Below are 16,577 nucleotides of genomic sequence, written 5' to 3'. Positions count from 1 at the left end.
TCGGTTTGTTTATCCTGCTTTATCACTGCATGTTAAAGATTCTAGCTGCAAGGATATTAATAATTTGTTCTTCTCTTTTATTTGGAAAAATAAATTCCAAAGACTTTTAAAACAAAAAAGGGTTCTCACTAATAAGAAGGCTGAAGGACGTCTGGAGATGCTTTATTTTGAGGACGTAAATAAGACCTTTAAGATTAACTGGCTTAAGTGATAATTCTCTTTGGAACCATATTCCTCATAGTCTCTTTAATCAAATCGGTGGCTTGAAATTTCTGTTAACGTGTGATTATAATATTTCTAAAATCCCCCTCAAATTATCCAAATTTCATCAGCAAGCACTTCTCGCTTGGAAAATTTATCACTGTCACAATTTCTCTTCCCACACCTCTTTCATTTGGAATAATGGAAATATAACTGCTTCAAATAAATCTTTATTTTTAAGAAATTGGTTCAACAGAGACATTAATCATCTTATAAAAATGTTTGACAATTCTGGGAATCTTTTAACTTACGAACAATTCATGTCAACTTACAGCTTTCCAGAACAGTTTAGAGAATTTAATTAAAACTATTCCTGTAACACTTCGTCAACTTGTCTCAAGTCATATTTGTTATAATTCTTTATCTGTGACAAACCCAAAATTAATTTTAGAAGGCGTTGAGCTAACTGAGAAAAAATGCAATAACAAACATATTTGTTATTTCCCAGAGGGAAATGTTTTTGGAACTCTAAAATTGAGAATATTGACTAGAGAAGAGCTTGGTTAATTCCTTTTAAATATTGTATTAATAATAAAATAAAAGAAATGCACTTCAAAATTCTACATACTATTTACCCTTCTAAATCTTTAATATCAAGATTCTCCGATATTGATGAGATATGCTGTTTTTGTAATAATGAGAAAGAGATACTGACTGTTATGTCGTAAACAAGTTTTGGATTGATTTGGCAGATTTTATATTTAGTTTAATGAATATTAATTATTGCTTTACTTTAAAGGATGTTATCTTGTATTATGAAAATAAAAGCAATAAGGATCTAGAATTTATTGTTAACCTTTTTATTTTATCAGCAAAATTTCACATACATAAACAGAAATTTCTTAATTCATCTCCTATGTTAAATTAGTTTTTTTCTGACTGACTTTTATATTTCTTCAATAAGACTTTTAAAAAACAAAAAGTCTGTGAAATGTTTAAAATACAATGATACACTCTTCAATCCCTCTGGTACTTCGTAATATCCTTATTCGTTAAAATTGAATGTGAGCTATGCTTTTTATTTATTTATTTTTCTTTTGTCTTATTTGTTTATATTTTGTATTGTTATTATTTGAATGTTACCCTTTTCTGCAATAAAAAAGAAAAAAAAAAGCTAAACGTTGCCAGTCAGTAGGATTTTAACCTTAAACTGCAGATTAAACTCTGCAGTTTAAATTTAAGCAAAAATGTAACTGCAGAGATTACATTTAATGTAATTTATTACATTATTAATATAAATATTTAAAAAGGAATATTTATCATATTTGTTTTGAAAGCACTCAAATCTTGTCTATCAGTTGACCCTTTTAGATCTTCTTGGAAAAGTAGGTCTATTGCTGCCAAAAGCCTAAATCTGTTAAAAAAGCTTAGTAAGTAAGGGGTAATGTACAGTAATTATTGCAAAGTAAACCCTGACAGTGCGATCAGGATCTTGTATCATCATGCTGACTATACATTATTACACTTATTGCATGGGTACTTAGCAAATAAATAAATACATGGACATGAAATATTGATTTGAGTTGAAGGTATTTGCTGAAAACTTTCACTGTTATAGTCTAGAAAGCAATCAGCTTAGCTGTCCTGCTGGATTGTGTGTGCAGATCTTCACGGTGCAGCTGTGCTTGGGTAACCAGTTATGGGAGTCAGAAGGCAGCAGCATCAAAAAGGCTCAGCACTCTGCAGCTACCAAGGCCCTGACAGAGAGCGTTCTCCCCCGGCCTCCTCCCCGCTCACCTAAAGATGACAGCAACAGCAACCCAGGTACCGACGTTGCACAGGGACACACTACGACCAGGAGTATGCTGTAAAGTACAGCAGCTTCTTTCAACGGGGGTCCAGGGTGGTATTATAGGTCCACCACCTGAAACCACTATGGCTTGGTTTCACAGACAGGGCTTAAACTAAACCAGGATTAGGCCATAGTTCAATTAGGACATTTAAGTAATGTAATTTTTATAAAAAAAAAAACATTACTGGTGCAATGAGACAAAACAAAGACACTGACATGTTTTAGGATTAATCAGTGCAAGCTTCTATCAGTTGAAACAGCTCAGACTTACATTTTAGTCTTGGACTAGGCTTAAGCCTTGTCTGTGAAACCGGGGGTATAAATATTTAACCAAATTCTAAATAGAATAAAATAAATAAAATGAAATATTAAATGAAATGAATTAAAATTAGCTGAATCAGTAGCCAGTACAGGACCAAAAAGTACAAACTTTATAGCCTAATTATAATTATAAACAGAATTCCTCAAATAAAAGTTAGTTAAAGTGCCCCTATTATGGATTTTTGAAAATGACCTTTCATGCAGTGTGTAACACAGCTCTAAATGAATGAAAACATCCTACAAAGTTTTAAATCTGAAAGTGCGCCGTGTATAATGTTTTTGTCTCTCTCGACTCTGAATCATTGAAACGAGTCGTCTTTAAAACGAATCCCAAGCCGTTTTATGTTGGTGTCAACATGAAACAGTAGCATATTGCCCGCCCACTTGCTGGTCTTTTCGTGTTGGTCTGAATGAAAAGGCAAATTGACCATATGCACAATTACTTCCTGGTTTTAGATAAGCCAGTTCAGTCATTTCCGGTCAACTGTACTGTGCTGTAAGGGGAACGCCCTTTGCTCGGTTTCTCTACATAATCAATTCACAATTTGGAGAAAAATTTTGTTTGTCTAAGAGGACCAAACTTCCACGTATACCGTTTCAGGAATGACAAACACGAATGTTAAATTCACACGAGGGAATGTGGTAAATCATGCCACAAGTCATTGTTGTGATTGACAGTGGCAACGGAATGAATCATCTGACGAGCCGATGTCAAAATAGAGCTGTGCATTAAGTGATTCAGACTAACAAAACTACAGCAGCAGCAAGTCTGTGTTGGATAAAACTTAAATGATGTAGTTATTAAAATTAAATCTAAACATTTCAAAATATTGAATGCATTATTTAATTGTTGTACCAACTTATCTGGGAAGTCGTGGCCTAATGCTTAGAGAGTCGGACTCGTAATCCAAAGGTTGCGGGTTCGAGTCTCAGGTCTGGCAGGAATTGTAGGTGGGGGGAGTGAATGTCCAGCGCTCTCTCCACCTTCAATACCACGACTGATACCTTGAGCAAGGCACCGAACCCACAACTGCTCCTCGGGTGCCGCAGCATAAATGGCTTCCCACTGCTCCGGGTGTGTGTTCACGGTGTGTGTGTGTGTTCACTGCTGTGTGTGTGCACTTTGGATGGGTTAAATGCAGAGCACAAATTCCAAGTATGGGTCACCATACTTGGCCACATGTCACTTCACTTTCAATTTAATTTGTATTTGACTATAGGTATAATTCAGCATTAGGCTATAGGCTGTTGTCTGGCCTTATTTATTTCTTTAAATGACAAGTGACTTTGTGACTTCCTTGGGCACTTTCGGGCACTTGCTTATATACTAAATTTGTTATATTTATTATAAAGCCAAAGTGATGGCAGCTGCAGCCAATGAGTGATCGTCTACTCCCATCTCCTGGTTATAACGGTAATTTCTGTAATTTCTTTTTTTTTTTTTTAATATAACGTCGCTCTGTGTGGTCTGTTTTATTGTTTTTATTTGTATGTTTTATCAGCACTAATCACTCTCTTTGGACTTATGATTGCAAAACCTTACTTCACATTTGTGCAGTGATGGTTGAAAATGTTGTTTTTATCTGCGATTCATGCCATGTATGCCCGTGGAACCTTGGACGGGTTTAGATTGTGGGTACCGGCGGACTCGGAGAAATCGCTGGCGGAAGCGTGGCAGATGAGCGGGAACCGCTGTGAAAGCGAGAGCGTCATGGACCTCGGATAGACTTGACTTCGGGAGATATGTGGCTCGAAAGACTCCTGTTTGCGTCCGATATTGCCGGCCTCCTGGATGCCATCTTCGCGGATTGTTGTTCAGCGTCAACGACAAGTTTCGAGAGGAGTAAACTGGAACAATCTGCGTTGTTGCAAGACGGCAGCGGTTTGGATGGAGCGTTACCACTCCCATTGGAGTCTGCTACAGTAAAAATGGCATAGGTTAATGCAATATCGTTTTTAAATAAAACATTTATTTTAAATGACTTTTTTATAAAACTCGATTTGGATATTCTGCTTATTTCTGAAACCTGGCTTAATGTTGGCGAGATGAGTCCCCTGATTGAACTTTCTCCACATGTTTGTTCCTTTTTTAGCACCCCTAGAGCTACTGGTCGGGGTGGTGGACTTGCTTGCGTTTTTAGAAATAAATTTAAATGCCGTCTTCTGTCAACAGTGAATTATCAGAATTTTGAGGCGCAAGTAATGACGTATGATGGTTGGAAAACTGTTTTGTGTGTTCTGATATATAGACCACCAAGATACAATAAGGATTTTATACAGCAGTTTTCAGAGCTTTTATCACATATTGTGCCAATTTGTGACAATATTTTAATCCTTGTTGACTTAAATGTCCATGTGTGTTGCCCGAATAAGCCTATGGTTTTTACAATTAGTGGACTCTTTTAATTTGATACAGTTTGTTACTAGTCCAACCCATGAGCAAGGCCATATTTTGGACTTGGTCTTGTCTTTGGGACTTCCTATTAGCAACATTGATGTATACAATTATGGTTTGTCTGATCATATGCCTGTTATTTATAATTCTTCCTCATTTGTGAATTTGATTGTTTCTTTCTCCTGCTGTTGGCCCAGATGACCTGTTGATATTGTTTAATTCTGTTCAGATATTTTGAATGAGGTTGCTCCATATAAAGTTCAGAAATCTAAGTTTAATTCAGCACCATGGCTTAATAATCATACTCGTGCGATTAGGCAGGAATGCAGGAAGGCCGAAAGGAAATGGAATAAGGATAAGTTACAGGTTTCTCTTCAAATTTTGAGGCAACGGTTTTCAGAATATCAGGCTGCTGTGAGAACTGCGAGGCAAAATTATTTTTCCAATGTCATTGCACAGTAATGCCCCTACAGCCCTCTTCTCAACTATTAATAGACTTCTTAATCCCATCCAATGTTTTGGTTTGATTCCTTCGTTAGAAACAAGTGAAATGTTTTGGACAATTTTTGTAGAAAAAATTGAGATGATTAGATCTAGTTTTCCTACACCGTTTGTTGAGCCTGTGGTGACGTCGACTTGTGTCAGGAGTTTCGACCTATTTGAGCAGGTATCATTGGCACAAGTGAAGGACATCATTATTCGCTTAAAGCCAACTTCTGGTGGTTGTGATGTGGTTCCTTTACGTCTTCACAAGGAGATGGCGTATGTCGTTGGGCCAAGTATTACTTCCATTATTAATTGTAGCCTTTATAATGGGGTTGTTCCAATGGGCCTTAAGCAAGCGGTTGTTCAGCCGCTTCTTAAAAAGCCTAACTTACAGGTGCATCTCAATAAATTAGAATGTCATGGAAAAGTTCATTTATTTCAGTAATTCAACTCAAATTGTGAAACTCGTGTATTAAATAAATTCAATGCACACAGACTGAAGTAGTTTAAGTCTTTGGTTCTTTTAATTGTGATGATTTTGGCTAACATTTAACAAAAACCCACCAATTCACTATCTCAACAAATTAGAATACTTCATAAGACCAATAAAAAAAACATTTTTAGTGAATTGTTGGCCTTCTGGAAAGTATGTTCATTTACTGTATATGTACTCAATACTTGGTAGGGGCTCCTTTTGCTTTAATTACTGCTTCAGTTCGGCGTGGCATGGAGGTGATCAGTTTGTGGCACTGCTGAGGTGGTATGGAAGCCCAGGTTTCTTTGACAGTGGCCTTCAACTCATCTGCACTTTTTGGTCTCTTGTTTCTCATTTTCCTCTTGACAATACCTCATAGATTCTCTATGGGGTTCAGGTCTGGTGAGTTTACTGGCCAGTCAAGCACACCAACACCATGGTCATTTAACCAACTTTTGGTGCTTTTGGCATTGTGGGCAGGTGCCAAATCTTGCTGGAAAATGAAATCAACATCTTTAAAAAGCTGGTCGGCAGAAGGAAGCATGAAGTGCTCCAAAATTACTTGGTAAACGTGTTCAGTGACTTTGGTTTTCAAAAAACACAATGGACCAACACCAGCAGATGACATTGCACCCCAAATCATCACAGACTGTGGAAACTTAACACCGGACTTCAAGCAACTTGGGCTATGAGCTTCTCCACCCTTCCTCCAGACTCTAGGACCTTGGTTTCCAAATGAAATTCAAAACTTGCTCTCATCTGAAAAGAGGACTTTGGACCACTGGGCAACAGTCCAGTTCTTCTTCTCCTTAGCCCAGGTAAGACGCCTCTGACGTTGTCTGTGGTTCAGGAGAGGACAACTGTAGCCAAATTCCTTGACACATCTGTGTGTGGTGGCTCTTGACCCCAGCCTCAGTCCATTCCTTGTGAAGTTCACCCAAATTCTTGAATCGATTTTGCTTGACAATCCTCATAAGGCTGCGGTTCTCTCGGTTGGTTGTGCATCTTTTTCTTCCACACTTTTTCTTTCCACTCAACTTTCTGTTAACATGCTTGGATACAGTACACTGTGAACAGCCAGCTTCTTTGGCAATGAATGTTTGTGGCTTACCCTCCTTGTGAAGGGTGTCAATGATTGTCTTCTGGACAACTGTCAGATCAGCAGTCTTCCCCATGATTGTGTAGCCTAGTGAACCAAACTGAGAGACCATTTTGAAGGCTCAGGAAACCTTTGCAGGTGTTTTGAGTTGATTAGCTGATTGGCATGTCACCATATTCTAATTTGTTGAGATAGTGAATTGGTGGGTTTTTGTTAAATGTGAGCCAAAATCATCACAATTAAAAGAACCAAAGACTTACACTACTTCAGTCTGTGTGCATTGAATTGATTTAATACACAAGTTTCACAATTTGAGTTGAATTACTGAAATAAATGAACTTTTCCACGACATTCTAATTTATTGAGATGCACCTGTAGATCCACTATATTTGAAGAATTATCGGCCTATCTCAAAATTACCATGCATCTCAAAGATTTTAGAAAAAATAGTTTGTTCACAGTAAATGTCTTTTTTAGAGAAGAATGAGGTCTTAGACAAGTTTCAGTCAGGTTTTAGGATGGGTCACAGCACAGAGTCTGCACTTTTAAGAGTTGTAAATGATCTTCGTATAATCAGAGATTCAGGTAATTCTGCAGCTCTGATTTTATTGGACTTGAGTGCAGCCTTTGGTACAATAGATCATGGGATTCTCCTAAAGCGTTTATCACATTTAGTTGGGATCCGTGGGACTGTTTTAAAGTGGTTCAAGTCTTATCTTGCGAATAGAGTATTCTCTGTGAAGTATGGTGACTTTGTTTCATCTACAGCTTCTATTACCTGTGGGGTTCCTCAGGGTTCTGTTATTGGCCCTGTATTGTTTTCCCTGTATATTTTGCCTCTAGGCTCGATTTTTAGGAAATACGATTGGTCTTACCATTTGTATGCCGATGATACACAACTTTATCTACCTTTGAAACATAGAGAGAATTGTGGTTCAAATTTACTTTTGGCATGTCTGGAAGAGGTGAAGAGCTGGGTGACTCACAATTTGTTTCAGTTAAACCAAAGTAAAACAGATATTATGATTTTTGGCCCCACCAGAGGATGCTCAGACATGGCCACTTATTTAGGTCCTTGGTCAGCCTACTGTCATGCCCAAATAAGGAATTTAGGAGTTGTGTTCGATCCAGATTTGAAATTCGACAAGCAGGTTAATGCTGTGGTTAAGAGGTGTTTCTTCCACAATAGGTCTCTTGCTCGATTAAAACCTATTTTGTCGATGAAAGATTTAGAAAAGGTTATTAATGCCTTTATATTGTCTCGTCTGGACTATTGTAATGTTTTGTATGTTGGGTCCTGTCAGACCTCTATTTCACGCTTACAACTAGTTCAGAACGCAGCAGCTAGGCTGCTTGTGAGTGCTAAGAAAGGTCAACACATCTCTCCTATCTTGGCCACACTCAGATGGCTACCAGTGGGTTTTATGATAAAATATAAGGTTCTGTTTTATGTGTTCAAGGCAGTGCATGGAATGGTTCCTGCTTATGTGTTTGAGCTGATTACTTTCCGACAGTCATCTAGGTCTTTAAGATCAACAAACAAGTTGTTTCTTACTGTACCACGGACTCATTTAAAGCTGAAAGGGGATCAGGCCTTTGCTGCTGCAGGTCCAAGGCTTTGGAATAGCCTACCATCTGAGATTAGAGAGATTACATCCATAAATGTTTTCAAAGCTGGGGTTAAAATATATTTCTTGTCATTAGCTTTCAAGGAGTAGGGCTAGTATCTGTGTTTTTATTGGATTTTTGTATTCTGTGTATTGTATGTACTTGTATGTTGATTGTACAGCACTTTGGTCTGCAGGTGCAGTTATAAAGTGCTTTATAAATAAAAGGAATGAAAGTAATGAATTTAATTTTCATCTTAAAAAGTCTTTATTTTGCTACATTTCTTCATGTCATCTTCATGAATGAAAAGTGAACCTTTAATAATGTGGATTTTACTGCACAGAGTTGAGAAATAATAAAGGCTTTAAAATTGTATAAGATTTTAAAAATGTGTTCATGGCTATGAAGGTAAGATATTGATTATCGAGATTACCATTACGATGTCGTTTAAGAGATTAGCCTAACTGCCTAAACAGTTACGATAGTGTTTATTTGTCAGCATTTAAATGTACAGTTAGCCTTGGTGTCTGGGTACTTTCCTGGGATTACCAGACTCGGCATATAAAATTATGTTCTTTAATAACATGAAACTGTATGTTAATTCCACTATCATTATTTACGGTAATTATTGGAATTATTTTGTTTCTCAGTTCCTGATAAGAATGAGGCAGGAGAGGTTTCTGTGAGAGTCTCTACTTGTATATAGAGCACATAAAATGAGCTTCACCGGAAGAGTATGAGCTGGCTTATCTTTAACCGGAAGTTATAAATAGCTCTCCATGCATATGGTCAATTCATTCTTTGCCACTAGGTGCCGCTTTTTTGGAGCGGTAAAATAGCGGTTTCCCCGGTAAGGCTGTACACAAAGCAGCACTGCGCTCACAAACGCTGCTTTATCAGGCAATTACAGGCATGATGAAATGGAAATGAGACCGATCGGACCAATCACCGCAGATTAGCGTCATGCAAAGGAGGGGCTTGGAAAAAATGAATCGTTGAGCGAATCGTTTGGGAGTCCTTGAGCAAGTAAGGTAAAAATAAACGCATATTATAAGACAATGAAAGTGTTTTTTGACCTTGCATGCATGTCAGCCTGTTTTTGGGTACTTCCAAAACCAAAATATGAACCTTTCATTACCCATAATAGGGGCACTTTAACATAAATCGGCACGATAATCTGCTCAATTAGGCTGATCCAGGTTTAAAGGCACTTTAAAGTTTTGAAGTTTTTGTTGTGCGATATATTGCCCCAGAAATAATTTTGATAAGCGATTTTATTGTAATTTTAAGACCATTTTATGCCACTTAATATATAATCATAATATAACAGCATAATAATGCAAGAAGGCCTACACACTTTCAAATTACAACAAACTTTTAATTCTTAAGAATATTTATATCATGGAAATTAAGGATCAAAATATTAGATACTTTAAAAAACTTGAATAAATAGTAAAAAAAAAACATTTTCTATAGTGCTGTCAAACGATTAATCACATCCAAAATAAAAGTTTTTATTTACATAATATATATGTGTATAGTGTATACTGTGTATATTTATGTATATATAAATACAAACACATGCATGCATATATTTAAGAAAAATTTGTTTATATATTAAATATATTTATATATAATATAAGATACAATTATATAAATGTATATACGTGAATATTTTCTATATATATATATATATACTGTATGTGTGTGTATTTATATATACATAATAAATATACACAGTGCACATACATACAGGTGCATCTCAATAAATTAGAATGTCGTGGAAAAGTTCATTTATTTCAGTAATTCAACTCAAATTGTGAAACTCGTGTATTAAATCAATTCAATGCACACAGACTGAAGTAGTTTAAGTCTTTGGTTCTTTTAATTGTGATGATTTTGGCTCACATTTAACAAAAACCCACCAATTCACTATCTCAACAAATTAGAATACTTCATATGACCAATAAAAAAACATTTTTAGTGAATTGTTGGCCTTCTGGAAAGTATGTTCATTTACTGTATATGTACTCAATACTTGGTAGGGGCTCCTTTTGCTTTAATTACTGCTTCAGTTCGGCGTGGCATGGAGGTGATCAGTTTGTGGCACTGCTGAGGTGATATGAAAGCCCAGGTTTCTTTGACAGTGGCCTTCAGCTCATCTGCATTTGTTGGTCTCTTGTTTCTCATTTTCCTCTTGACAATACCCCATAGATTCTCTATGAGGTTCAGGTCTGGTGAGTTTGCTGGCCAGTCAAGCACACCAACACCATGGTCATTTAACCAACTTTTGGTGCTTTTGGCAGTGTGGGCAGGTGCCAAATCTTGCTGGAAAATGAAATCAGCATCTTTAAAAAGCTGGTCAGCAGAAGGAAGCATAAAGTGCTCCAAAATTTCTTGGTAAACGGGTGCAGTGACTTTGGTTTTCAAAAAACACAATGGACCAACACCAGCAGATGACATTGCACCCCAAATCATCACAGACTGTGGAAACTTAACACTGGACTTCAAGCAACTTGGGCTATGAGCTTCTCCACCCTTCCTCCAGACTCTAGGACCTTGGTTTCCAAATGAAATACAAAACTTACTCTCATCTGAAAAGAGGACTTTGGACCACTGGGCAACAGTCCAGTTCTACCTTGACCCCAGCCTCAGTCCATTCCTTGTGAAGTTCACCCAAATTCTTGAATCGATTTTGCTTGACAATCCTCATAAGGCTGCGCTTCTCTCGGTTGGTTGTGCATCTTTTTCTTCCACACCTTTTCCTTCCACTCAACTTTCTGTTAACATGCTTGGATACAGCACTCTGTGAACAGTCAGCTTCTTTGGCAATGAATGTTTGTGGCTTACCCTCCTTGTGAAGGGTGTCAATGATTGTCTTCTGGACAACTGTCAGATCAGCAGTCTTCCCCATGATTGTGTAGCCTAGTGAACCAAACTGAGAGACCATTTTGAAGGCTCAGGAAACCTTTGCAGGTGTTTTGAGTTGATTAGCTGATTGGCATGTCACCATATTCTAATTTGTTGAGATAGTGAATTGGTGGGTTTTTGTTAAATGTGAGCCAAAATCATCACAATCAAAAGAACCAAAGACTTAAACTACTTCAGTCTGTGTGCATTGAATTGATTTAATACACGTGTTTCACAATTTGAGTTGAATTATTGAAATAAATGAACATTTCCACGACATTCTAATTTATTGAGATGCACCTGTATATTATGTAAACAAAAACTTTTATTTTGTATGCGATTAATCATGATTAATCGTTTGACAGAACTAATTTTCTAACAAAAAGTGCAAAGTAGCAAGTAGAAAAAATAAGATGGAGATTTTTGCATTTACGTTTATGCATTTGACAGACACTTTTATCCAAAGTGACTTACAAAGGAGGAACCAAGCAATTTGTGAGAGATCACTCAATGTATGCGTAGAAATGGGTAAAAAACTGAAAAAAGGTTTTTAATGCTAAAAGGAAATTAATGCTAAAAATGATGGAAACTGAAAAGAATATACAATAGATTTTTACATTTCTGACGAAAATCTGAAAACTTGACACGTACCGGGAAGCTTTACTTAAAGGTATTTTGTTTGTTAGGATATTGATATAGGGTCTGTTTTTGTCAAGTAAGTTAAATTCATAATATTTTCCCTTTAATCCGGTATAAAAAAATGTTATACTGTATTGTCCCTCATAACCGGTAATATAACAAGCTTATAAGCAAGCTTAATTGTTATAAGCTAGTTTGACATGATATGCAAAATCAATACATTTTCTTCAAAGTCAAAATACTCCCTCACCTTGCTCATCTTCTGTGTGGACATATCTCTGAACCTGTTACCTAGTTGACTAGTCTTGCACATCGTTAATTTTATTATGTAGGCCTATGCTTTAATCAGAAAATCATACATTCAGCGGGGGTCCAGGGTGGAATTGTAAGCCAGCCAATTATAGTTTGATCATTTGTTTGCAAAAAAAAAAAAGAAAGTTTAGGCACTATAAATATTATAGTCAAATGGAGGATGATCAAATATTTTACATTTTATACAAGATGATCCATCTATTTCCTTTTTCCAGGCAGCATCACTCCTACAGTGGAGTTGAATGGCTTGGCCATGAAGCGAGGGGAGCCAGCTATCTACAGACCCCTGGACCCCAAACCCATTCCCAACTACAGAGCCAATTACAACTTTAGAGGAATGTTCAACCAGAGGTACGTCCTTCAGCCTGTGCATATGTGATTTTTCTTAGGACTTCAGTGTCTCTGAAGCGTTTCGGTGCTGAAAGTTGATATAATGTTTCTTTAAAATTCCTACCTGGAACTGTTATTGTTGTGAATGAATGTTATAATTCTAGTATGGTTCTGGTAGATGCATTATTATTGGAGTGCATTTAAGTGAACTATTGGCTTTCTGATTTTAGAGATTGACTACTGTATTCAATATTTTAATAATGCCTGATATGTGATTTTGTACTAAGCTTTGATTGTTGGCCAAGAGGACAATTTATGGGAACATAAAAATAAGTTCTGCTCATTACCATTAGGTGGCACTATTGCCTTATTTTTTCTCAGCCCTTATGACTTCAGACTTTTGCTTCACTTACCCACCATAGTTTACACTGGATGGACATCGAAAGGCAATCCAGCACACTAACAGAAACCTAAAAGTAAACACAACTGCTCTTAATATGAAATATTGAAAAGGATTAATATTGCCATGTGTTTGGATGATGCTATGATGTGCTCAGATCCCACAGCTTTCTTTTGGAAAAACTGACTCGTCTTCATAGTTTGAGTGTTTCGTTTCTAAATACAGTATATTTAGAATTTTGAAGGTTTCGTGTTCTTGACAGCCAATAATTCACAGCACACATTGTGGTCACTATGGATTGCAAGTGAACTCGTGTTTAATATAGCCTGGGTTGTATTTTGTTGTACCTTGCAAAGTTTTGCTCATGGTTTTTGAAGCTGAACGCAAGTCACATGACCTGTCCACGTTAGCATCCGTCCCATTGGAATATCAAATTAAATACTTATTTTTCAATCTTTCATACGTCTAGCATTTGAGGGCACATTTAGCTCAGAATCTACAATTTTGCAAACTTGGATTTGCTATTTGTCAGTCAGGTTTTTTCCAGATAAACCGGCGAGGATGAAAAGAAACACGCCAACACTGACGTGTTCATCAGCTAAAAGGAATGATCGGCGAGAAGCAACGTTGACGTTAATCGGAAAACTACACTACATTACAAAAAGCACATTACACCTTAATCCTGCTGTCATTTGAAGCTTATATTTAGACATTTGCTTTCGACTGAAGCTCAATGGACACTGAGAACAAAGACGAGGTGAGAAACCTGAGTCTTGTAATGCTAAGATCTCAACCTGATATCAAAAAGCGTTAAAGGGCCTGCGTGTAGTGATTTTATGGAAGAAAATGTATATATGTTTCTCCGCTGCGCATCTAGAATTTCTATGATGTAGTCTTTGAAATAGTAATACAACAAGGAGCCAAAGTAAATCGGATCCTCTGTGCGATTACATCATTTTGGTGCAGAGCCTGGCCGGAGACCACCGTGGGGGACTGTTGTAGATATTAAGGGTGTTGCATATGAATTATAGCCTGCTCTTAAGTCTTTTGCACTCTCCACTTTCAACACAGATCCTCTCAGAGGTGTTACAGGCCTCACATAATTTAAACATGGAGTCGCTTAATTACAGCTCTCTAATTTATGGTTTTATTAAAATATCGATGTTGTGTCTGTACTGTTCATTATGGAGAAGACTAATGGCATGGCTGCAGTGAATTGAGGGATTATGAGATTGAGAGCATTGACAGAATATGTGTGCTTTAATCAGAAATGGTATTGATTAGCAAAAATGTATTTTGATTTATGCAGTGGTACTTAAAGGGATCATATCATGAGGAATCTTTTAAGATACAGTATATACTGAGTTCTGAAATCAGAGTAAGCTTGATGTGTGCTTCTGTAGACAGATTAATATATTGGAATACACCATGACTTGACAGGCCGAGTTAATAAAGTAACATTTTGTGCTGTTCTTAGCTTGGTGTAGCACCTACGGCTCTGCATATCCCTCTGAGGGATTTGTCTGGTCATGAAAACTAAGCGAAAGCTTTTTTTGTTTGTATTATTTAAGTAAATAAATAAACAAAACAAAAAACTTTACTAACTTTATATAAGCGGACCACAGAGAAATATTAATCAAATATATTCAAATATGTTAAAAACTGCTTTTCCCCCTTCAGTAAGTGCATTAAATATCATGTAAATGCTCCATTCCAACTCAATTTGTGCTGGTATTTTTTGCATATTCGGACTAACAGGCTTAGATAACGTTATACATTATATATGTACATTTATGCCATGGTCTGTCTGAATACTCGATTCTGATTGGCTGGCAGGTGTTGATTAAATTAATTGAACTGCATAGGTAGTTCCAGGTCAGTTTAATCATGTTCTATATTAATGCGCTTCCTATAAACATTGGTAACCATAGTAACATACAGTTACAGTTGAATAGTAATACAGACGAAAATAACCGTCATTTTTATCGTTTCGGTCAAATATTGCAGCGCAAATATTATTAACAAATTGAATATGTAAATGCTGGAAAATGACCATGGCATAAACGGGATAATCAACATTGATTATCCCTTGTGTCGTATGCTCTACAATATAAAAGTTTGTGGTTGGTTTTCATGATGCTCACCGTGCCTGCATTTATTTGATCAAAAATACAGTAAAACAGTAATATTGTAAAATATAAGTACAATACCTGTTTTCTGTTTTAATATATTTTAAATCATTCTGATATGCTGATTTGGTGCTCAAGAAACATTTTTATTATTAATGTTGAAAACAGTTGTGCTGCTTAATATTTTTGTGAAAATCATACATTTTCCCCCCTAGGATTCTTTGATGAATAAAAAGTTGAAAAGAACACAATTTATTTGGAATATAAATATTTTGTAATATTATAAATGTCTTTAACATCACTTGCAATCAATTTAATGCATCCATGCTGGATAAAATAATTAATTTCTGTAAAGAAAAATGTACTGACCCCAAATTTTTGAAAGGTTGTGTATACTTGGACTTGGTTGTGATGTAAACAAATGCACATACTCTCATTACAGTCCTGGCTAACTGACTTTAATCTGTATCAGCTCACTGTTAGTGTCCTCTCTCAGTCCATCGAGACTGCAGTGATGCAGATTAACAAAAGCATCCTTTCTGAGAACCAAATCATGTACCCAAGAGTTGTAACTCCTCATTATCACAGCTTAGTTACACTAAAGACCAAATCTGGACTCCCATCCTTTCTCAGCTTATCCAATCACGTGTGGCTCTGAGTGGGAACTGAGCTGCAGTCAGGTAGCATCGCACAATTACTTCATTTATCCAGGCCTTTGCTCTTTGTGACTAACATCAGGCTTTGTGCTCCTAACAACATCTTCTTTGGGGAGCTCCTGCATTCTTTCAGAGTCGAAATTTGGATGGGTCTTTTCCGGGACGACCTCACCTTCTCTCATTTGGGCATGACAGTAACATTGCGTCGGTGTTTAACTGTAACAATAATGAGGATAATTGCTGTCGATCCTCTCCAGTGATATTTCCTGGTCTGATATTGAGCTGTGGCTGAAAAGACTGGAAGCTCAGAGGAAGAGAGTTTGCTAGGTGAGCCGGCGTAGTGGAGGTGGAAATGCGTCACTGTCTAGGCCAAATCAGCACCTTGGTTTGTTTTGATTGCAATAAAGATAACGTGCCTCTGGGGCACGGTTGGATCAATACCAGATTTTGCCGTCATTATGATATCTCCGTATCCATAGTAAATACATACCTCCATACAAACAGACGATAGGTAGTCCATTAAATATGCATGCTAGATTTGCATATCAAATAAACAACTGGAATATTTACTAAACTATAAGTCAGGCCAACTCTATCTCATGACCAATTTGTTTGTATTTTACGAGTTGGATAGTTCGTATGAATTTATGTGAGGGGTAGGTTTAGGGGTAGTCATTTGTAGGAATTCCTACGAATTTTCCACCTCGTAAATACATATGATTTTTCACAAAATGTATGAATTGAGCCAGGTCATACGAATTTGT

The 16,577-nt window shown here is 36.7% G+C and overlaps 1 protein-coding gene across 2 annotated transcripts in view; it reads left to right on the top strand.

Annotated features, from left to right (window-relative positions):
* Window positions 1-16,577, top strand: part of stau2 (staufen double-stranded RNA binding protein 2) — a 140,241-nt gene that overhangs the window by 6,036 nt on the left and 117,628 nt on the right. For both annotated transcript variants that reach the window (XM_058765174.1, XM_058765175.1), the window contains exons 4-5: window positions 1,866-2,025; window positions 12,514-12,649. In XM_058765174.1, the coding sequence (XP_058621157.1) occupies window positions 1,866-2,025; window positions 12,514-12,649 (296 nt within the window). The remainder of the gene's footprint in view (window positions 1-1,865; window positions 2,026-12,513; window positions 12,650-16,577) is intronic.

This window comes from Onychostoma macrolepis, chromosome 24 (assembly GCF_012432095.1).
Source record: "Onychostoma macrolepis isolate SWU-2019 chromosome 24, ASM1243209v1, whole genome shotgun sequence".
Classification (NCBI taxonomy): Eukaryota; Metazoa; Chordata; class Actinopteri; order Cypriniformes; family Cyprinidae; genus Onychostoma; species Onychostoma macrolepis.
The sequence above is the reverse complement of the archived record's forward strand: the minus strand, read 5'-3'. Positions and strand labels throughout refer to the sequence as shown.